Below are 23,269 nucleotides of genomic sequence, written 5' to 3' on the forward strand. Positions count from 1 at the left end.
TCGGTGTTGCTCGTTCGTTTGCTTCTGGTGGTCGTGTTCTAAATGTGTGTAGAAAGCAGAAAGTTTTGGTTTGTTTTTTTCCGGTGACTGTTGTGTAGTGCATGAACCCCCAAGGAAAAGTTCAGAGGAAGAACAAAAACGAATGCCAAAAAAACGCAAGCCATTAATTTCAAACATCGGAGGTGCTATTTCTCTCGTGGCCTTCTAGATACTCTTATTCCACTCACTCCTCTTGACAGGGTTTTTTCTACTTTTAAACAGTTTCTAAATAAAGTTCTGTTTCAAGAATGCCGTGTCTGCTGGAGTGTCGTGTTCTGGTGGGGCTGGTTCTCGGCGTAACCTGCGAGCACTGCGGGCTCTTCAGCACGAGGTCTGCCGCTCTCGTCCCGGTGCTCCAAATCACTGTTATGTTCTTACCGCACTGATCTTCTGGAAGCTCCTGGCATATACTTGGTGGGAGGTCATTTTGAGGAGGATCCCTCTTCACCACCTTTGCCAGTAATAGGAGTTGGAGAACAGTCAAGTCTGTGGGTGGTTGTGTCCTTGTGGTTGTGCATGTCTCACAAGTGCTGCGTGACTGGTCACTTCAATAGCTAATCCCTGTCTGTCTGCCATCAGGGTCTCTGTAAGAAAGGGCTAATTGCAACGAGGCCTTCCTGGCATTCACTGGAGTTCCAGCAGCACTCAAGCAAAAATGTGAAGTGGAAGGAGCCCTTGTGCCAGAGTGTTAGAAGAGTGCATTTTAAACTTTCCAAAATATGTTTGGGTACCAACAGGTATTAGTGGAATCCACAGTCAAGTTTGCAAGTGTGTCCTCACAGTTTATTATGGATTTCACCAGAGCTTTAAAATGGCCCAGAGTAGTTTTTGCTGCTACTTGGCACGAGATGGAAATGCATCACTTCTTAAACTTGGGCACAGTGCTTCTTCCTGAAAACTTGAAGGGGAAATGTAGCAGGGGAGGGATTCAGCCTCTGAGGGGTGAGGGGCTCTAGCTAGCTCCTGGGCCAAAACGACTGTGCGTGGGCTGTGGCGGGCTTCTCCGAAAAGAGGGCACGCGGCACGTGGGACAAGTTGGCTGGTGAAGTAGAAATGGGAGCTGCCAGAAGCGCTGCCGTCCTCCCGGCGTGGCTTCTTACTCGCCTGCCTTGGGCAGCTGGTCACGTGTGTCCCCTTCCACACGGGCAGAAATGAGTCTTCCGAGTGGCACTGTTTCGGTTGTAGAACTCCCACTCTCTGGCCGGAGGCATCGGCCTGTAGAGCGAAGTATCCCGGGTCATTTGAGAAATAAGTCTTCGTGTGTTAATTTCTGGACCAAGAATGTCCCTGTCCCCAGCTTTCTCCTCCCCAAAGAATAGCCAGGATCTGCTGCCTGGGTACAGTAGTACCTGTTGTGAGGCGCTCTAATGCTAAGAGGATTCCTTTCAGTTAATTTTTTAAAAAAAATACAAGCAGTTTTTCTTAGCATTTTTTCCCCAGATACCGGGAAGGCAAAAAAACAGAACAGCCAAAAAACAAGAGGCATGTGTACTTTTTCTGTACCCAGCACCACAGGTCTGTCTTGCAAGAGGATTTGCGACAGACTTTTTTTGAGCTCTGTTGTTTAGTCTTGTCAATCTTCTGACGTGATTCTTAACTGTAACGGTTGAAAGACGACAAAATAAAAGTAGAAGAATTTCTGCTCCACTCGTGTCTCCAAAGCATCGTGATTTCTTAGGCCAGGTAAAGATTTGTATGCTGATGACTAATGTTCAGAGCCACTTGTGGGCTGCGCTGCCTTTGCCGCTCTGAAGCACGTAGTGACTACTCCCGCTTTGGATGTGTGCTGCAATTCTTTCCTGTGGCAGCCAGATTTGAGTCCAGAAGCACCTTAGAACACCTTCCTATGGCAGGAAGCAAGCTGAGGATGAGAAGACGAAAGGTCGAGCCAGCCTTCTGAAGCGGTCTGCGCCGTTCAGTGAATAAACTTCTAGAATGAACCCCTTCCTAAGAAGTGGTATTTTATCTTACTTAGCTTATTCACCTATAATAGGCAGGATACAACTTAGTGAACTTGAACACCGTTCTTTTTATTGTAAAAGCTTCAAACAATATATGAACTGAAAAAATATATATGAAACAGAATATTTGAGTCTTAAGAATAATGCAACATGATACAAGTACACTCTTATAAAAACTTTAAAGTTCTGAAGATCTGTTTCTAATGCCTGATATTACATAAGATTAAAAATCCATACATATAATATGTGTGTTTGAGATCCTCTCACCTAACGCAATAGGTAAGGGAACCTGCCCATCTAAGTTTCTACGCCTATATATATATATGGCTGTGATATAATTAGTTAAACCATACATTCCGTTAAAACACCATAATACAGAAGCTAAATCATGAAAGCCCGGTAGGACCTGTCTTAAAGCAGGGTCAGCTAAAACCTCTCTCAGGCTGACCATGTCACCTCCGTGTTCTACTGTGAGACACGAGTCTGGTTTAATGTTATAATGTAAGCTTAAAGTAAGGTGCTATATGCCTTCGATACCGTGAGCATTAAGTCTGGTATAACAAGCTTAAGGTTTGATAAACATAAGGTAAGGTTTGATATTGGCTCTGGCTGGTGTTAAGACATAAGAACTGAGAATGGTGTTATGAGTTGATGTAATGCATTGGCAGAAAGCCTAGCTCTCGGAGATACCTTACACCATTCTGGCCGCAAGACCAGCTAATACAAAGTACAAGATTACAAAGGAAATGTCTCATTAAGTGAGAACAAACCTAAACTTAAAGCTAGGAAAGCTGAATATGTGCAGCAAAAACCTTATTGTGTTTAACCGTTAAAAGCAATGCAGGGCAGGTAAATGGCTTTCATATCGCAGGGACTGTAACCCTTCCTTACCCGTGTCCTGGCAGCATTCCTTTCCAAAATACAAAAGGGCAAGGGCAGGGGTGGCCATTAGGGGGGGCTGGCCCGTGGCCCACTTTTGGGTCCTGACCCACCTATTGGGAAACACTGGTTAAAGCCATCCGCTGATACTGACTTCTGGCTCCAAGATCTCATAAGATCTTGGGAATCAAGTAGGGTTGGCCCTGGTTAGTAGTGTTGCCAACTTCCAGGTAGTATGGTAAACCAAAGTTAGCGTGCTGTAAGATAATTAGCAAACAAAAAACTGCAACAACCTGCAAACAATTCTCCTTTATGCTTCATAAAGCATATAAAGATACATCCAGTATCTAATGCCATAATGGACAGTGTCCAAGGTTACATATATGGCCACAATAGGAAGATTATACAGTCCTAGAACAATAGCTAGGAAAGTGTCCTTCTCTCCAAGAGGTAAGGTGATGAAACAATTCAACAGAAAGGAAACCGGACTTCTGTTGAATTGTTTCATCACCTTACCTCTTGAAGAGAAGGACACTTTCCTAGCTATTGTTCTAGGACTTTATAATCTTCCTATTGTGGCCATATATGTAACCTTGGACACTGTCCATTATGGCATTAGATACTGGATGTATCTTTATATGCTTTATGAAGCATAAAGGAGAATTGTTTGCAGGTTTTTGCTGTTTTTTGTTTGCTAACTTCCAGGTAGTGGCTGGAGATCTCCTGCTATTACAACTGATCTCCAGCCAATAGAGATCAGTTTCCCCGGAGAAAATGGCCGCTTTGGCAATTGGACTCTATGGCATTGAAGTCCCTCCCCAAACCCCGCCCTCCTCAGGCTCCGCCCCAAAAACCTCCCACCAGTGGCGAAGAGGGACCTGGCAACCCTACTGGTTAGCACTTGGATGGAAGACCATTAAGGAAGTCGAGGGTCACTACACAAACCACCTCTGAACATCTCTTGCCTTGAAAACCCTAAGAGGCCACCTTAACCTGGCTGTGGCTTGACAGCAATTCACACACACACAACGAAGCACGCCTGATCTTTGTGCTGGGGTTTGTGGCACCTGTGTGACCTTAGTAGCACAGTAGTTGCTGAGGGCTACCCTTGGGTAGCTCTAGCACTGCAGAGTCTGGAGCTTGGAGGTATCCTGAGGTTCTGGGAGATGATGTCATGATTCCGGTGCTGACATCACAGTTGAATGTGCTGGGATTCTAGCGGCTGAACGCTTGCTGGTGGCTTCCTCTAGATCCCTGGCTGAACATTGGGCAAGAATCGTAACGAGAACCCCAACATGTCCATCTCTGGGAAGACAGTCAGCTACTTGGGGAGTTCCCTAGAGAGTGGGGGGGCAAGCAGCCTGAGAGGGAGTCTCCAACCCTCCGTGGCCTGGTGAGTCTGGTTGCCGTTTATTCATTCTTCAGGGGCTTTTGCTTTTCTGCTCCCAAGACGGAGAGGGGATACGATAACCATCTTCAAGTACTTGAAGGACTGTCCTATAGAGAGGATGGTGCCGAGTTGTTTTCTGTTGCCCCAGAACCAATGGGTTGAAATTAAATCAAAAGAGTTTCCATCTAGACATTAGGAAGAATTTTCTAACAGCTAGAGCGGTTCCTCGGTGGAACAGGTTTCCTCTGGAGGTGGTGAGCTCTCCTTCCCTGGAGGTTTTTAAGCCGAGGCTAGATGGCCATCTGTCAGCAATGCTGATTCTATGACCTTAGGCAGATCATGAGAGGGAGGGCATCTTGGCCATCTTCTAGGCATTGTGTAGGCGTCACTGTGTGTGTGTGTGGTGGGGAGGTAGTTGTGAATTTCCTGCATTGTGCAGGAGGCTGGACTAGATGACCCTAGTGATCCCTTCCAGCTCTATGATTCTGTGATCCCCACCTCTACATCAAGCAGGGAGGCAATAAGATCTTGCCCCACATGTAGTGGATGTAGTAGTTGTGTCTCCCCAATACTGCATTGTACATTGTTCTTTTAATTGCTCAATTCCCATTTTATTGCAGTTGTATGTGTTATTCTGGTCTTTATTACATTGTTTTATAATTTGCCTTCTCTCAAGGAGAAAGGCATAACAGAAAAGAAATGTTTTTTGTTAAAAGATTTTTTTAAATTTTTTAAGAATATAAACAAAGCGTGAAAAAAAGAGAAACAAAAAGCCATATCATGACCACATTTACAATTAAATCAATTACACCAAATCAATTACACCAAAGGAAAAAGAACAAAATATATAACAACCATGATATAACAACCATGATATAACCATGATATAACAACCATGATATAAGGAACCATATAGCATGTAGCATCACAAATAATGTTTTCAGCTACAGTGAAGCACACGAACGGCTTTCCCAGATATCATGAATTCTCATGAATTTCATATACCATACTTGCAATATCTTACACTTAATTGTGTGTCCGTTCGCTGCAGAGCAGTCAATAGTGTGACGTGCGGGCTATGTTATGTCTTGTCTCAGTTTTGGGTATCAAGAGTTGAAAATTAGTACTCAAATATATACTCAAGGCTGTGATTGACTTTGGGTTCCCCCTCCAATTTTTAGGGGAGGCAAAGAGTCTCAGGAGGAGATCACTACTACCCCTTTGCTGCATCGCAGAGTGAGTACCTGGTCTGAGCAGGATTTCAAGAGCGCCTTCTGTTACATGTGAAATGCAGGGTTGGGTTTAGGGCTGACAACTCTGGATCGGGAAATTCCTGAAGGTATTTTGGGGAGGGCCAGACCTGGGGAAAACGGAGTTTCATAGAGTTCAGCCTCCGAACTTATCACGTTCTCCAGCGGAGCTGGTCCTTGTAATTCTGGGAGATCTCTAGCCCTCGCCTGGAAATTTAAGTTTCTGAGGGTAGCGGTGTTGGTCTGCAGTGCAACAGCTAGATTTGAGTCTGATGAAGGGAGCTTTGACTCTTGAAAGCCCATATCCCGAAAATGTGTGGGTACCCTACTACAAAAATATATTCAAAGTGGCTGCCCAGAAAAGCAGGGTGGGTTAAAATCAAATCGATTTAAATCACGATTTAATCACTAGTCAATAAGACTTGATTTAAATCATGGTTTTCTACATAAAGACTCATTCTTGCTGGTATAATCTTAATATTTACAACCAGATGAAGGTTTCATTTTTTAGAATAATAACTTTTCAGATTAGTTTTACATAGGGTTGCCAGGTCCCTCTTTGTCACCAGCAGGAGGTTTTTGGGGCGAAGCTTGAGGAGGGCGGAGTTTGGGGAGGGGAGGGTCTTCAGTGCCATAGAGTCCAATTGCCAAAGCGGCCATTTTTCTCCAGGTGATCTGATCTCTAATCGGCTGGAGATCAGTTGAATTAGCAGGAGATCTCCTGGCAGTTGGCAACCCTGGTTTTACAGTTATACCAAAAATTACTGATTTGGTTATGCTGGTAGAAATACATAGGGTTTCCAAGTCCCTCTTCACCACTGGCAGGAGGTTTTTGGGGTGGAGCCTGAGGAGGGCGTGGTTTGGGAAGGGTCTTCAATGCCATAGAGTCCAATTGCCAAAGTGGCTATTTTCTCCAAGTAAATTGATCTCTATCAGCTGGAGATCAGTTGTAATAGCAGGAGATCTCCAGACATCGGCTGGTGGTTGGCAACGCTAGAAATACATAGTTCACCTCGCAATAATTTCATAGTTATCTATCTCCAGTTTCATTCAGGCCACCAGGCCTTGCATTTCTTTGCTTCAGTGTCTGCATTTTGCACGCATGCCTGCCTTACCCATAGGTAGAGGAACTTCATTAAAATATTCCCAAACTGGGTCTCTTTTACAGCCTGCTGCATTATAGAATTTCTCCTCCAGGGAGAGAATAATACGATGAACCTTGTGGAGTGCTCAAAAGGCTTCACTTTCATTTTTACTGCTTGCCCCTCCCTCCTCACTCTTAGCTCCTTGTGCAGATCTATTCCACTCCAAATCTTCTATTCCTTGAACTTCTTCAAACTTAGTATTTAAGAGGTAAGGGGTTGATTCTGTGTACATAGATTTGCAAAGGAACAATGGGATTTAGGTCTTTTTCTCAATTCTGTTTATTTTATAACTTCTTAACTGGGAAGAAGAGGCATGTTATCTCTGCAGACACAAATTCACAGTTTTGAGAACTTCAAAACCAAGCATCTGTGAGAATACCTTCTAGATGGAAAAATTGCCCCCAAACAATCTTACAGAAATCTATGGAACAGTATGACATTGTGACTGGATTAATGGAATTCATTTACCAAATTTTTTAAACGTTGCATGAATATACAGACTCATGCGACATAATTAAAAACTAATCCTTATTTCATGATGAATAACCTTTAAACTATAATGTATCTTAGACAGAAAACTATTTAAACTATCTTTAGATAGATGTTTCCTCAAAAAGCATTTTGAAAAAATCCAGTTTAAATTTAAAAAAATCTGATTTAAATTTTTTAAAATCTGATTTTTTTTTACAATCGTTGATTTTTATCCACCCTGCACAAAAGGCCGGCAATGACTAGCAACCTCTGTTTGCCTCTTGCCTTGAAAACCCCAGGAGGGGTTGCCATAAATTGGCTTAATGGCTTTGACTGAACGGCACTTTCCACCAATAAGATAGGAGGGCCCGAGGTTATAATCTCTTGGAAGGTAAACAGAGCCGGCCCTGGTTAGTATTTGGGTGGGAGACCACCAAGGAATGCAAGGGTTCTTATTAGGGTTGCCAGGCAGGAGCTTCTTATGGGCGGGGCTGGGTGGAGGGATTCCTGCGTGCTCCCGATTCCTGCGTGCTCCCGATTCCACTTCCAGTTTCTTAGCCATGCTGTGCGTGCTCCCTTTACACGCTGCAAGCCCGATCGCAACCAATTTGGCACACAGTTTGGAACAGGAGGCTGGAGCATTCCCGGGAGCGCGTGGGGGGAATCGCTCCCCCTTTCTGCTTCCGCCCGCTGACCATCAGCTGGTCAGCGTGCAGCCTGGTTGATTGGCGGGCAATTGCCTGCCACAACCGGGCAGTTGGCAACCCTAGTTATGCAGAAGCAGGCAATGGCAAACCACCTCTGAACGTCTCTTGCCTTGAAAACCCTACGGGGTCACTGAAAGTCGCCTGCGACTCGATGGTGCTTTCCACCCCCTCCCCATGGAAGTGCAAGAAATATAATCCAATACTATCAAGAGGGGCTGTGGCTCAAGGAAAGAGCATCTGCTTGGCATGCGGAAGGTCCCAGGTTCAATCCCCGGCATCTCCAGTTAAAGGGACCAGGCAAGTAGGTGATGTGAAAGACCTCCGCCTGAGACCCTGGAGAGCCATTGAGTGAAGCCATGGCTCAGTGGTAGAGCATCTGCTTGGCATGCGGAAGGTCCCAGGTTCAAACCCCGGCATCTCCACTTAAAGGGACCAAGTAAGTGATGTGAAAGACCTCCGCCTGAGACCCTGGAGAGCCATCGAGTGAAGCCATGGCTCAGTGGTAGAGCATCTGCTGGGCGTGCGGAAGGTCCCAGGTTCAATCCCCGGCATCTCCAGTTAAAGGGACTAGGCAAGTAGGTGATGTGAAAGACCTCTGCCTGAGACCCTGGAGAGCCGCTGCCAGTCTGAGTAGACAATACTGACTCTGATGGACCAAGGGTCTGATTCAGTAGAAGGCAGCTTCAGGTGTTCAAAACAGTATACGTCTTTTTACTTTCAGGTGGGTAGCTGCGTTAGTCTGTAATAGTAGAACAAAATTTGTATCTGGTAGCACTTTAAAGACCAACAGATTTTTTCAAGGTTATAAGCTCTCATGAGTCAAAGTTCACTTTGTCAGCGACACAATTCTGGGATCTGATGAAGGGAGCCCGGACTCACAGGAAAGCTCACACCCTGCTGAATGAGCAAGGGGTCTCCAGTGGCACCTTAAAGACTAACAAAACTTCTGCCAGGTTTTGCGCTTTCGTGAGTCACGGCTCACTGTTATCTGAAGAAGTGAGCTGTGACTCACGAAAGCTCCTACCCTGCCAGAGATTTTGTTAGTCTTTAAGGCAGTGGCGGACTGGGTCTAAAAATATTGGTGGCCAGGAGACAAAGGGGGGCCACCCACACCTATAGGGCTATATTTTAATTTTTGTAAGAAATAAGTAAAATTTTCAAAAAACACATAAGTGGGGAAAAGGTACAATTAATTGTTTTGCGTAATAAATGTATATTTCTTTAGTAATTACAGTGTACATATATTGTACATATTACTGGCAGTATACAGTAGCTACTAAATGTAAATACAGATTGTTATAACTGGAACTTCTATTATATTTTTCAAGCTACTAAAAGGTCATTAACATTTTAAACATATTGTCTAATGTTTAAGGCCCCCCCCACTTCATCAGGGGTCCACAGGGCACACTTGCCAGCGGGCAAGCGGACACCCTAGCCAGTCCGCCATTGCTTTAAGGTGCTACTGGACTCTTTTCTACTGCTACAGACAGACTAACGCGGCTACCCATCATGATCTATACCCTGCAAAATGTTGTTGGTTGTTAAGGTGCTCCCGCACTCAGATTTTGATATGCCTTTTGAGTGCTGGTTGCCCCAGACTAAAGCTGTGTTGCGTTTAGCCCAAGTACCATGGGCTCCCTCGGCTTCTGAGCAAGGCAGGCACCATTTGCTCGTCTCACAAATACCTGATGAAGACCACCGACTCGGGCGACTCGGCGCATCGCAAGCAGGTGGAAGACCAGATCAACTATGACCACCTACAGAAGCTGGAGTGGATGTTCCGTGAAGCAGATATTGATGGTGGAGGAGGTGAGCAAGCTGGCTGTCCTCAGATGTCTCTCTGGGCTGGTGCTTTCCCCTCTCTCCATACAGAAGTCTTTTAAATGATGAATCGGCATCGCTGATTGGCGGTGGTTTGGCAGTTCTGAAGGCACCTCGCTGGTTATGTCGCGGTCCGTGCCGTTAAGGTAACCCGGCTCCTAGAATTGACCCCTTCCTAAAAAGGGATCTGTATCTATTCAGCCCGCTACCCACTAAGCAGGGATCAACACTTTCCATCTCTCGCGAGATAGACTTTCTATTGGATTGTTCCAGTAAAAATATGAAAAGAATATTTGAATAAAAATACTATTTATTTCACATAAAGTATATGCATGTAAACAGTTACAGAAATAAAAACTATATTAGTTAGTTCAACAGGAACAAATGTATGCAAGCAATTTCAACAATCTCTATGACTCTATATGAGAGTTTCCCAAGTATATATTCCGTTCAGGAAATAATACAGTTTACAGAAATCTTGTAAAATAATGGTTAGTGCATTGAATAAGTATTCTAATTCATTTTATTTAAATATAAGACATACTTTACCCAGTTATGTCATTGCAGAGTTTCTGTAAGGATTCTATCGGTTCATTTTAGAATAGTTAGATTTCCTTCAGGTATTCTAAGTATTATTCTGTTATTTCAATGAGAGATCTTTTTGGTTCCATAGTTTCATGTTAGAGCCAATACTATGGCTCTTCCAGCAGTCTGTTTGTGACTGAAGGCATGAGACCATAGAATCTCTATATGTTTGAGGTTTATGGGTCTGAAGCCCATGTTCAGATTAGAAAAGGCTATGTGAAAGCCATCTTTGAGTATGCATTGCTGTAAGCATTGCTGTATAGCTAAGAGCTATACTGTAATTAATCAGTATTTGAAGCTATGTGTAAAGCTTAACGTTATGTGTAGAGTATAAACTCTATTCTACAATCTCTCTGGCAGTATCAATAGAGAGTTCTGAGTATAGTTCAGTTTAAGAGCTTAAGGCTTCATGGATCTCCATCCATGTATTTCCAATTATATGTATTTCAATTAGAGTAATTCTATGTATTAGCCATTGTTGGCTGTGATGCATGTTCATGTATGCATGTGTATGTCAGACAGTTCTGTGTGAGATCTTAGTCTTAGAACTGACTGCAGAGTATATTCAGTGCTTCCTCCCTGTATAGAGAAACCCCTGGAATATGCTCTGTTAGTGGGCTTCTTAGAGAAGCTGCATTTACATCTTGTCTGTCAGAACTAGGAAGTCTGTACATAAGACAGATCTTATGAGAAGACATTAGTCTTGTTAGAACAAATGTCACCATATTCAAACATGGTAAGATCCATTACTCTTATAATCCTTAGAGCATAAGAGCCTTCAACACATAATCAAGATGAAGCATTTGTACAGACAGTTATTCCAGACAGTCTTCAGAGAGACAGACTGTGTAGCATAATAACTCTCTTTGTAAGAGTTCTCCAGAAACAGAGACAGGAATAAATGAAATCCTGATTCACGCAAGAATCAAGTTCCTAATTCACGCAAGAACTAGGCTGCCAAGATTTTACATCTCTTGGTAGATGGAGGAAGTCCATAGGTCAGACCATCAGGATCTTCTCTACCTTGTAGTCAGAGAGAGATCTCTATTTATACTTTTTAGAATCCTTATCAGAGCCATTTATCTTGTAGATCGGCTGGTTCAGTCAACTTTAGTTCCAGCATCCCTTAGCTAAGGCATTCTATAAATAAACCATAGCTAGGTTAGTCAGTAGTTCAATTATAAACGGTACTGTACACTTGAGTGCCATCTGTAATAGTTAATGGATATGACCTTGTCTATCTTTGTCCAGCTGTATGTTTTGCTTAATCGGCATCCCTGCAGCTGTGACCTTTAATGATATGAAATGATTCCAATCGCAAGTTACTAGCCTTGAGCTTGATACAGTCACAGGTGTTCCAGTCTATGAAATGACATCATTTCTAACATATTTCTGTCCTCATGAAGCCTAATGGGACATGCTTTCATATCGAAATCCTGTTCACATATGATTGCCCATGACAGTTGGACAGTGGTATCGGAGCTGTTCCTCTGAACAAAAAATTGACCTGTGGTACCGAGTTGTTTTCTGTTGCCCCAGAAGGTCGGAACAGAACCAACGGGTTGCAATTAAATCTAGAGAGTTTCCATCTAGACATCAGGAAGAACTTTCTAACTATTGTCGAAGGCTTTCACGGTCAGAGTTCATTGGTTCTTGTAGGTTATCCGGGCTGTGTGACCGTGGTCTTAGTATTTTCTTTCCTGACATTTCGCCAGCAGCTGTGGCAGGCATCTTCAGAGGAGTAACACTGAAGGACAGGGTCTCTCAGTGTCAAGTGTGTAGGAAGAGTAATATATAGTCAGAAAAGGGTGAGTCATTGTCCTGCAAAAAGTATCAAAGGTAATGTGCTAATCATTGTCCTGTAAGTATCAAGATAATGTGCTAATGAGGGTGTGGTATGTTAATATGGAACCATGGTATCCTGAAGTGATCTGTTAATCCATGCGGATTAGCTTTGGATTCCACATGTTAACAGATCACTTCAGGATACAATGGTTCCATATTAACATACCACACCCTCATTAGCACATTAACTCATTAGCACATGATCGGCTGGAGATCAGGTGTAATAGCAAGAGATCTCCAGCTAGTACCTGGAGGTTGGCAACCCTAGAGCAGAGGTGGCAAAGTGCTCACAAGCGGGCAGTGGGGGGGTGAGCGCAGGCATCAGGAGATGTGTGAGTCGGGAGTCAGTGGCCGTGGGCCCTGCCGGCTGCCCCATCTCCGGGTCGGCTAACGCCCACCCTGTTGGGTGCACAGCTGTGCCCAGAGAACGCCCTGCCCCTTACCGCCCTTTCCTTTCAGGCTTGGATATGGAAGAGTTTAGGAAAGCGATGAAGAAGATCACGAGCAGCCTTTCCGATGAAGACATCGATGACATTTTCATGAAGGTGGACACGAACTGTGACGGCTCGGTGGACTGGGTAATGCATCCTGCCTCGTTGTTCGAGAGTTCCCTTCCCCCCTTCTTAGGGCTTAGGAGTGTAATACATAGTTGAGAGGTTAACAAGAAATCCTTCCTTTTTCATCTCGTTGACTCTTATCGATTATCACCTAGCTGCTACGTTTTCTGCTCTTTAAGAAGTGCTGGAGAGAGAGGCCTCGCTCAGGCTCCTTGGTCGAACGGGAGTGGAATTTAGTAGAGAGAGGCGTTCTTCGTGGCGGCCGGGTGATTGTCAGAAGCGGCTTCCCCGGGGAAGTCTGCCCAGCTTCCTCGATGGTTTTGCAGAATGTGGAGCCCGGCTTACAGAGGAGGGAGTCGAATAAACCACCTTCTCTTCCCTTTCACAAGCTCCCTCCTGGTCCCTGTGTCTGATAAGCTTGAAGAGCATTCAGAAGCTGCAGTAGGGTTGCCAGGTCCCTCTTCGCCACCTGCCCTGCGGGATGTTTTTTGGGTGGAGCCTGAGGAGGGCGGGGTTTGGGGAGGGACTTCAATGCCGTAGAGTCCTATTGCCAAAGAGACCATTTTCTCCAGGGGAACTGATCTTGATTGGCTGGAGATCAGCTGTAATAGCGGGAGATCTGCAGCTGCCACCTGGAGGTTGGCAACCCTAACAGTGAATGATGCTTGCCTTAGGGGGAAACGTACAACGGAGCTTGCTTTCTTGTTGCATTGCTTGCAGGAGGAGTATCTCAATTACATGCTGTGTGAATACCGGGGGAAGGACGACATGCAGAAAAGCAAGATGTTCCCCGGACTTTCGATGAACATGAAGACTGTCCCAGTGTAAGAGGCCCTGGGGTCTGAGCCAGAAGGTGGGATTCTGCTGAAGGCCTGGCGGGTTGAAGCTTCCCAGCGTGGCATAGTGGTTAAGAGCAGTGGACTCCAATCTGGAGAACCGGGTTCGATTCCCCACTCCTTCACATGAAGCCAGCTGGGTGACCTCGGCCTAGTCACAGTTATCTCTGAACTCTCTCAGCCCCACCTACCTCACAGGGTGCCTGTTGTGGGGAGAGGAAGGGATTGTGATTGTAAGCTGCTTTGAGACTCCTTAAAGGTAGAGAAAAGCAGGGTGTAAAAACCAGCTCTTCTCCTCCTCCTTCTCCTCCTCTGGACCTCCTCCTTCCACTCTGTCTATCTGTGAAGATAGAAATTCTGGGAAATCCCTACTGGTGTGGCTGCGCTGGGAGTGGGAGCTGGCACAACTCCATGACTCCCTGACGCTGGCGTGTTTGCCCCTCTGTGTGTGTGTGTGTGTGTGTGTGTTAAGTGCCGTCAAGTCGCTTCCGACTCATGGCAACCCTATGAATGAAAGTCCTCCAAAATGTCCTATCTTTGACAGCCTTGCTCAGGTCTTGCAAATTGAAGGCTGTGGCTTCCTTTATTGAGTCGATCCATCTCTTGTTGGGTCTTCCTCTTTTCCTGCTGCCCTCAACTTTTCCTAGCATGACTGTCTTTTCCAGTTTGCCCCTAGGACAGTGTAAGTGCCCCTTATCCCGGGCTAAGTGGGCAATTACGCTGGTGCGAGGTCACTCCAGCTCCTAAGGAGCGTCAGGCCTCCCCTTTAGGAATGGGCTGTTAGAGTTTGACATTCTGTAAACTCTGGCGAATAATGTCTGGAAGTAGCTCCTTCCTGGAAATCTAGTAATACTTGAAAAAATTCTTCCAAAAAACCCCCAAATAAACAATTTGAGCATCATTGGGAGCATATATTGCTTACTTCCATCTTTGCCAAGCTCCTCGGTGAATATTTCTATAGGAGCTTTAAATTGAGTCTAGTTTTATAATTTTAATGTGATATGTTTTAATTGATGTATTTATACCTGTATATTTATTGTTGGTGGCTGCCCTGAGCCCAGCAGTAGCTGGGGAGGGTGGCTTATAAATTTAATACATAAACAAACAAATAACAAAAAAAATATTAATCCCAAAGTCCGTATTTGACCCTCTGGCAATTTGATCTTTTCATTCTTCAAGTATTTCCAAGCACAAATTATTGATATATATTGCAGCTCCTTTAAAAAAAAATTGAGCTGAAGCTATATGTACTTTACCTAGCTTTTTACATGTCAAGTTCATGTTCTTTTAAAATAGGAGTTACTTGTACACGTAATATATCTATTTTTGCTTCTTTAAATTATTAAAAATTCTCGTGCCCTTAGAGTGTGAGTTTAGGCTGTTCAGATTTGCAGAAATTGTTTTCAGCTTATCTGTTTTGTATGAAAATCGTCTCTTTTCCTCATTTTATCTTCTTTTTCTTTCTTCTTTTGAGATTTCTTGTACTGTTGTTTCTTGGGAGATGCACTTCCTGCATCTTTCGGTTCCAAATTTTGTGGTCGATCTGCAGCTGTCAGTTCTTGTTTCAGTTGCTCCGCTGTTATGATTGTTCTAACTTTTGTCAGGAATATTTTCAGAGTGAAAGGTATTTTTCTGCAGGTATCTGATTTGTTTCTTTTGTAACACTCGCTTCAATGTATCAAACTCTTTCCTTTTCCTTTATTACATTAGGAGGTAAATCCTGGAACATTTGTATTTCTTTTCCTTCTATACTGAGCGGTTGTTGTCTATGTTGACTCAAGATTGCGTCCCTTGATTTCTTGTGGACAAAACAAAGAGATCTCGTGGCAGCTTCTTTTGTGTTGTGTATCTTGAGTTGATCCTAAATATTTGATCAATTTCAGGGAAATCTTCCTGTATCTTCATAAAAGCTTGAATTAGTTCTCTTCGGGTTTTGACGGCAAATAATGTCTGGAAGTAGTCAAAAAGGGCAAGAGTCCAGTAGCACCTTAAAGACTAACAAAAATATCTTCTGGCAGGGTAGGAGCTTTCGTGAGCCACAGCTCACTTCTTCAGATACAGCTAGAATGTGAATCCATCGGTCTTTAAGTAGAGGAGAGTGAATTCAGACAAGCATTAGTATGTAAATGTTAACTGTATGTAAATGTGAATAGCAGGCTTGATGGGATTAGGTGTGATATGCAGAAGAGTCTGTCCAGGGGAGAGATGGGTGTGGAGGAATCAGCATGGAAGAAATGTCTGGAAGTATTCGGCAAGTGTTTGCTGTTAGTCCCATGGGGATAGCCCAGCTGGAATTGCACCTGAGGACCATCTAGATCCAAGTCCTGTTTCCCAGACTAGCTAGTTCTATGCCTCCAGAAATCCCACGCAAGCAGAGGACTTTTCCAGGCCTGGTATAATAAGGAGAGAAAAATAAGGTTGCCAGGTCCCTCTTCGCCACTGGCAGGAGGTTTTTGAAGCAGAGCTTGAGGAGGGCGGGGTTTGGGGAGGGGAGAGACTTCAATGCCATAGAGTCCAATCGCCAAAGCGGCCGTTTTCTCCAGGGGAACTGATCTCTATCGGCTGGAGATCAGCTGTATTAGCGGGAGATCTCCAGCTAGTACCTGGAGGTTGTTAACCCTAGGGGGAAAGTAGATTGGGCTGAAAGACGTTTCGCTGGTGGCCATAGAAAATCGCCTCCTGCTGTATCACTGCAGGTCCCACGCCGAAGAGATTGTCAAGATCCAGTTTTTCCCCAACCAGAGCCGGATCATGAAATCCAAGAAAGGCAGCAGCACCAACATTGGGAGCAGCCGGTCTGCCTCTGGGCGCTTCCTCACCGTGAGCAGAGACGGGATCCTACACTACTGGAGTGACTCCTTCACGCTGCTTCGGACCGTTCATGTAGGTCAGCTAGCGTTGCCAGGTCCCTCTTTGCCACCGGCGGGAGGTTTTAGGGGCAGAGCCTGAGGAGGGTGGGGTTTGGGGAGGGGAGGGACTTCAATGCCATAAAGTCCAATGGCCAAAGCGGCCATTTTCTCCAGGTGATCTGATCTCTATTGGCTGGAGATCAGTTGTAATAGCAAGAGATCTCCAGCTAGTACCTGGAGGTTGGCAACCCTAAGGTCAGCTGAGTCAATGCTGGGGGTGGGGTAGGGTTGCCAGCTCCGGGTTGGCAAATACCTGGAGATTTTTTGGGGTGGAACCTGAGGAGGGCGGGGTTTGGGGAGGGGAGGAACTTCAATGAGATATAATGCCGTAGAGTCCGCCTTCCCATGCTGCAATTTTCTCCAGGGGAACTGATCTCTGTCACCTGGAGATCGGTTGTAATTCTGGGGGATCTCCACCCACCACCTGGAGGATGGCAACCCTAGGGTGGGGTGAGGCTTCCTTACTGCTATGGCAGACCTTAAGGGTTTCATAGAGCAACATTCCACAATTGTAGCAGCTTGGCATGCTGAATTGTACCCACTTGGCTAGAATTCAGTCCCAGCTAGGGTGGCCAGATCCCTCTTCGCTACTGGTGGGAGGTTTTTGGGGCGGAGCCTGAGGAGGACGGGGTTTGGGGAGGGACTTCAATGCCATAGAGGCCAATTGTCAAAGCAGCCATTTTCTCCAGTTGAACTAATCTCTATCGGCTGGAAATCAGTTGTAATAGCAGGAGATCTCCAGCTACTACCTGGAGGTTCTCAGCAAACACAATTACCTATGCTGATTGTAGCGCAGTTGTAAAAATAGCAGCACGAAGGCTCACAATCAACGTGAATGCACTATTTCAAAATTGTATTCAAAATTATTGTAACACAAAACACAAAAGCATTGCCTCATGCACTGATACAGTCCAAAGTATGCAAATTGAAAACAAACTAAAGGTAAGTACAAGGTGAGTTCATACACCAAAACAAAATTCAATATCAATTTAAAGCAGAACCCAAAGGTAAGTTCATAAGTAAGTCAACCACTGTCTTGTGGTATGAATGAAATAAGTCTTTGTAATGCACAAAATGTTCAAAGGAAGCCAAGACAATACCTCCGGCTGGGTATTTGTTTCGCATGTTCTGCTTCAGTTGGGTACCATCTTCACGTCAAAGATACTCTAATCGAAATAAAAACTTTTTTCATAATATGTATACAACCGACTACATCTGGGTGCATGCATTAATATATTGTACACACACAAAAATTACAGTATTTAATTCTTACCATCAATGTCTTAATGTTGACCCTGAGGGTTCCTAGACCAACGGTTCTCTTGTCCTTCAGTGAGGTAATAGATCATGTGTTAGTGCCAGGGTCTAATCTTTAAACAGCAAACTAATGCTAATCAGGTGTGCTACATTAGTACCAATAGATGAATCTTAAAGCAGCCATGACCTTACTACAAAAAACAGGATAAATCGAATTCGTTATTTAGGCCAGTAGGGGTCATTGTTTTGAAGAGAAAAATGAGCTACATTTCTTGCCTGTGTAAAATTTGGGTTATGTCTTGGTAGTGATATGGCTTAGGTTTGTATTTCCAAAGTGCAAAAAACAGCATGTCGTTCTCAGAATGTCCCTTTTGGAGGAAATATGCCGTTAATGGCGCTTTGAGATTCCTCGCGCGTAAACGTGCTTTGTGCTCGCCGATCCTCAATTTAAGTTGTCGCGTTGTGGAACCGATGTAAAGTAAAGAACAGGGGCACGTGACCGCGTAAACGACGTTGCGTGATGCGCAATTGCTGAAATGTCTTAATTTATATTTGAATTTAAATGTCTTAAGACATTTCAGCAATTGCGCATCACGCAACGTCGTTTATGCGGTCACGTGCTCCTGTTCTTTACTTACATCGGTTCTGATTGGCTGTGCAAAATTTTTAAAATGTTGTTTTGGCAGCAGCTACCTCCACAGCACAAGGATCTTCACTGTGTGACTGAAAGAAAGCCGCCGCAACCATTTTGTGGCTGGTTCCACCTTCTGTGGTAGCCATTTTGTTGCAGCCGTTTTGTGGCTGCGCCCACCATATGCCGTGTCAGAATTCCAAAGGTGCCCACAATCTTTAAAAGGTGAGGGTTGCCTCCTGTAGGCACTCCAGGTGGGATCAAGGTGTGGGGAACTTCCTGTAAAGTATTCTTAGTTCCCTCCAAGTATGACAGCTCCCAGGGCTCCCTGTGGGGAGGAAAGGGCTTTGAACCAGTGTAAGCATGTGATGCAGATACACCTTTAGGTAAGTGTGTTTGTGTGCTCTCTCTCTCTCTCTCTAGCTGGACCAGAGGAAGCGGCGCCAGAGTTTGAAATTGTGGGTGATTGACATGATATGCCTGCCGAATATCAACTTGATGGCCATCGCATCTACTGAGCAAGATATTGGTGAGACTGACAGCAACTGCCAATTTCTCCCCGACCCTTTGCAAGGTTTTGCCAGGTTTGAAGCCTTCCTTCAGTCCAAAGAACCTTTCTGTGGTGGAAGCTGGCAGAAGGCTCCTTGGACCAGTGGAAGGCTTCCACCTTGGCTAAGTGGAATGGTAGAAGGGAAACCCTCATGTCCTCCTCAGTTGGAGCTTTCTTGAAGCCCCTTTGTGGTGTCCGTGGCTTCTGAAAAGGAGAGGTGCTGAGCCTTAGGACTTCCGGAAGCTGCCCTCTCTGAATGCGATCGTGGGGTGCATCAACAGAGGCACAACATCCAAATCGCAAGATGTCATAGCTCCGCTGTATGCTGCATTGGTCAGGCCGCACCTGGAGTGTTGTGTGCAGTTCTGGAGGCCTCTCTTCAAAAAGGATGTGGACAGAATGGAGCAGGTGCAGAGAAGAGCAACGAGGATGATCAGGGGCCTGGAGACCAAGCCCTGCGAGGAAAGGCTGAGGGAGTTGGGAATGTTCAGTCTGGAGAAGAGGAGGTCGAGGGGGGACAGGATTGCTCTCTTGAAGTATTTGAAGTGCTTAGAGGAGAGCAGGGAGCTGTTCCTGTTGGCAGCAGAGGATAGGACCTGCAATAATGGGTTTAAATTGAGGGAGGAAAGGTACTGGCTGGATATTAGGAATTTTTTTTTTTACAGTAAGAGTTAGTCAGTCATATCGTCCTTTATTGGCATAAAATCACTATACATACGGTAGCATGTAAAGATATAAATATTTGAGATATAACCTTACAAAATGATTAAAAGACACTTGCATAAAATACAGTAAGAGTAGTTCAGCAATGGAATCAGCTACCTAGGGAGGTGGTGAGCTCCCCCTCTCTGGCAGTCTTTAAGCAGAGGCTGGACAAGCACTTGTCAGGGATGCTCTAGGCTGATCCTGCATTGAGCAGGGGGTTGGATTAGATGACCTGTGTGGCCCCTTCCAACTCTAGGATTCTATGAGTTTAAGACTGAACATTTCTGTGGAGTCAGTTCACACTTTCAGCCATCAGAGATCAAGTGGCACAAATCAACTCTTTATGAACCTCATTGTACAAACCCTTGTGTTTTTGGTCAATGTGTCTCTTTTTTGGCCTTAGGAGATAGATGGGACGAAGAGAGAAGCAACATTATACTTGCATAAAGAGGTGACAGGAAGGCTATCCTCCCTTTTGTTTCCTCCCATTGACAAGGAAATTGCTGGCCAAGACAGAGCCAAAAGAAAAGAGCAAGCATCCAGTAGCACCTACAGACAGATTAACACGGCTACTCATCGTGATCTAGAGCCAAAAGAGTAATACTTTTGTGCTAGGTTTAGCAGCAAATATAGAGACGAGAGAGATTTATAGGGATCAAATACAGACGTTTAAATGTTTTAAAAATGCTGTTCTGCTTATGAAAAATGATGTTTTGAGTCCAAAATTAAGACCTCTGGAAAGCAAAAAAAGGACCAGGGTGATTAAACTCCATAGCAACATGTTCCTTCAATGTCTCTAATTACTGTATAAATTAATGGTAATTAGAGGATAGTTAAAATGATGAAAACAAAATTAATGCAATATTTTTACGGAGGCGAACCCAAATGACACAAAACATTGTGCAAGACATCACAAGACTTTGCAAAGGCAGCCTTTGATGTTGGGCTCTGGCAGGTTAAGAACATAAGAAAAGCGTTGCTGGATCAGACCCAGGCCCATCAAGTCCAGCAGTCTGTTCACACAGGGGCCAACCAGATGCCTCTAGGAAGCCCCCAGACAAGACGACTGCAGCAGCACCATCCTGCCTGTCTTCCACAGCACCTAATATATTCGTCATGCTCCTCTGATCCTGGAGAGAAGTGGTATGCATCATGACTAGGTTCGCAGTCTCTAGCTTGATTTCAGTAGGTGCTGGATTCCATCACTTGCATTCTGAGAAGAAGAAACAAACAGTGCAGAGGGCCATGTTGCTTAGAAACAAACGGAGCTGTTTAGAAATATCCAAAGCAGTTTACAACCGTTAGTAAAAGTGATGGCACCATCTATTGGCTAATGTTCAGCAGCAGGCAAACATGAGTTGGCTATGCTTGATCACTCATGGTTCAGCTGTTAAAAACAGGAATCCAGGTGCAGCCCCAGGGACAGGCGGCAGGATGCTGCTGTTGTCTTGCTTGTGGGCTTCCTAGAGGCAGCAGGTCGGCCCCTGTGTGAACAGGATGCTGGACTGGACTGGATGGGCCTCGGCCTGATCCAGCAGGGCTCTTCTTGTGGTCTTTTGAGGGTTGTTTAAAGTGAAATGAGACGCTCATTCCGCATTCCTTTTTCCTCCTTTCGCCCAGAGTTCTTTGATATTGGGGGCAACAAATGCGACCGCCTGTTTTCCCTTGTTGAACTGGATGGATGTGCCACAGCCATGGATTACTGGTAGGTTGTCAAAAGCTCTCGGCGCATGGAATGTGCATTTTGCTCGGGTTGGCGTATGGTTAGGAAGTTGGAGATGGAGTTGGTTGTGGGGCGGGCGGGCAGGGCCGTCAACCTCCAGGTGGTGGCTGAAGATCTCCCGGAATGACAACTGATCTCCAGGCAACAGAGATCCGTTCCCCTGGAGAAAACGGCCACTTTGAAGGGTGGCACTGCGTCCCCATTGAGCTCCTTCCCCTCCCCAAATTCTGCCTCCCCCAGGTTCCTCCCCCAAATCTCCAAGGGTTTTCCAAGCCAAGCCTGACAACCCTACAGGCAGGCGAGGGGGTGAATGTATCTGGGCATCCATCTCATCGGAGGGCCAGGGAGGAGAATCTGCCGATGAAGGGATCTCTACAAGGGGTAACAGTCCCCCCTCCCAGTATTCTTTGGTACCCCCAGCTGTCTGTCATAAAATGTGAAGGCCCTATAACATTTATTTGGTCTGTGCTGTAAAGAAGGGATCTGCATTTGGCATACCCCTCCCACAATAATGGTTATTGTCTCTTCTCCCTGGTTCTTGTATTGTTGGTTTATGTGTTTTTTATTGAGTTGTTTTATAATTTTAAATGTTCTTTTAATAATTCAAATGTTTTGATGCTTTTATGTTCACCACCTTGGGGGCCCTGATTGCTTGGGAAACATCCGGTTTAAGTAATTAATTAATTAATTAATATCAGATGAGCTTCTTTTTAAAAATAAGGTAGGTGCAACAAAAACCAGGTTAGTTGCCGCATCTCTATAACATTTATTTGGTCTGTGCTGCAAAGAAGGGATCTGCAACCTTTTTTGAGCCTGCAGGCAGCTTTGGAATTTCAACATAGCACGAGGGGCTCCGCAAAAAAAAACCACGGCTGCTGCAAAATGGCTGCTCCAGGAGGCGGAGCCAGACACAAAATGGCTGCCTCGGGAGGCGGAGCCAGCCACAAAATGGCTGCCACAGCTTACCTTCAGACACACAGTGAAGATCCTTGTGCTCTGGTGGCAGCGGCTGTCAAAACCACATTTAAACCAATCTGCACAGCCAATTAGAAGCAGCGTTTTAACTGCTGGGAAGCCCGGAAATGCTTGAGTGGCTGCCAGGTACATAGAGGTGCATACTTTCAGTGGAAATTTCAGCCCACCGTTTCATAATTTCAGCCCACAGTTGGAAGCACACTTTCCATACTTCAGGCTGATGGACAACTGAAGGGCTCCTGTATTACTCAATAGCCAATAATAAATAATACAGTCAGAGGTTGGAAGATTAAACGATCTGTTTATTAAGGCCAAAATAAATGCAGTCGGGTGTGCTTGCCCCAAAAGAATCTGGGCAACTCACACACCAGAACAAAGGGTTGTCAGAACCTTTATAACCTCTGGTCAGGGGTGGTACAACACACGTAACATTGAGCATAGACATACAAAGACCCAATAATGGACACCTTTGGATTAGCATAGGCCTATCAGTGATAGGAAAAGTTGAGGGCAGCAGGAAAAGAGGAAGACCCAACAAGAGATGGATGGACTCAATAAAGGAAGCCACAGTCCTCAGTTTGCAATCTGAGCAAGGCTGTCAAAGATAGGACATTTTGGAGGACTTTCATTCATAGGGTCGCCATGAGTCGGAAGCGACTTGACGGCACTTAACACACACACACACAGGCCTATCAGTGGGGATTGAGGCGGCACCTTAGCTGGTTACATGATCTGGGGCAGGGAACATTCCTTAGGCCGTAGGTAATTCTGGGCCGTGTCTTGGTGGAAGGTTGTATCAGACACCAACAGCCTAATTTACTGACTCCTGGCTCCTGGATGCCACCTTCCCAAAGCCCTCATGTGTGTGTGCGCGCACATGAATGCATAGTATTTCAAACCTGCTTTTATACTTCAGGCCTAGCCTTTCCATAAGAGCAATTATGCAATCTGAACACAAAAGCATACAATAATGATTACAGGCATTACACAACCCTCTCCCTGAATCAGAAACGGGCAGGGAGAGCGAGGC

General features: G+C 45.0%; 1 protein-coding gene across 1 annotated transcript in view; it reads left to right on the forward strand.

Annotated features, from left to right (window-relative positions):
* The first annotated feature begins 287 nt into the window (after window positions 1-287).
* Window positions 288-23,269, forward strand: part of EFCAB8 (EF-hand calcium binding domain 8) — a 60,619-nt gene continuing 37,637 nt past the window's right edge. Inside the window, exons 1-8 of the mRNA XM_056844937.1 lie at window positions 288-370; window positions 5,451-5,505; window positions 9,465-9,654; window positions 12,556-12,674; window positions 13,374-13,477; window positions 16,186-16,372; window positions 18,710-18,815; window positions 21,162-21,246. Of these exons, the coding sequence (XP_056700915.1) occupies window positions 288-370; window positions 5,451-5,505; window positions 9,465-9,654; window positions 12,556-12,674; window positions 13,374-13,477; window positions 16,186-16,372; window positions 18,710-18,815; window positions 21,162-21,246 (929 nt within the window). The remainder of the gene's footprint in view (window positions 371-5,450; window positions 5,506-9,464; window positions 9,655-12,555; window positions 12,675-13,373; window positions 13,478-16,185; window positions 16,373-18,709; window positions 18,816-21,161; window positions 21,247-23,269) is intronic.

Source organism: Euleptes europaea, chromosome 2 (assembly GCF_029931775.1).
Source record: "Euleptes europaea isolate rEulEur1 chromosome 2, rEulEur1.hap1, whole genome shotgun sequence".
NCBI lineage: Eukaryota > Metazoa > Chordata > Lepidosauria > Squamata > Sphaerodactylidae > Euleptes > Euleptes europaea.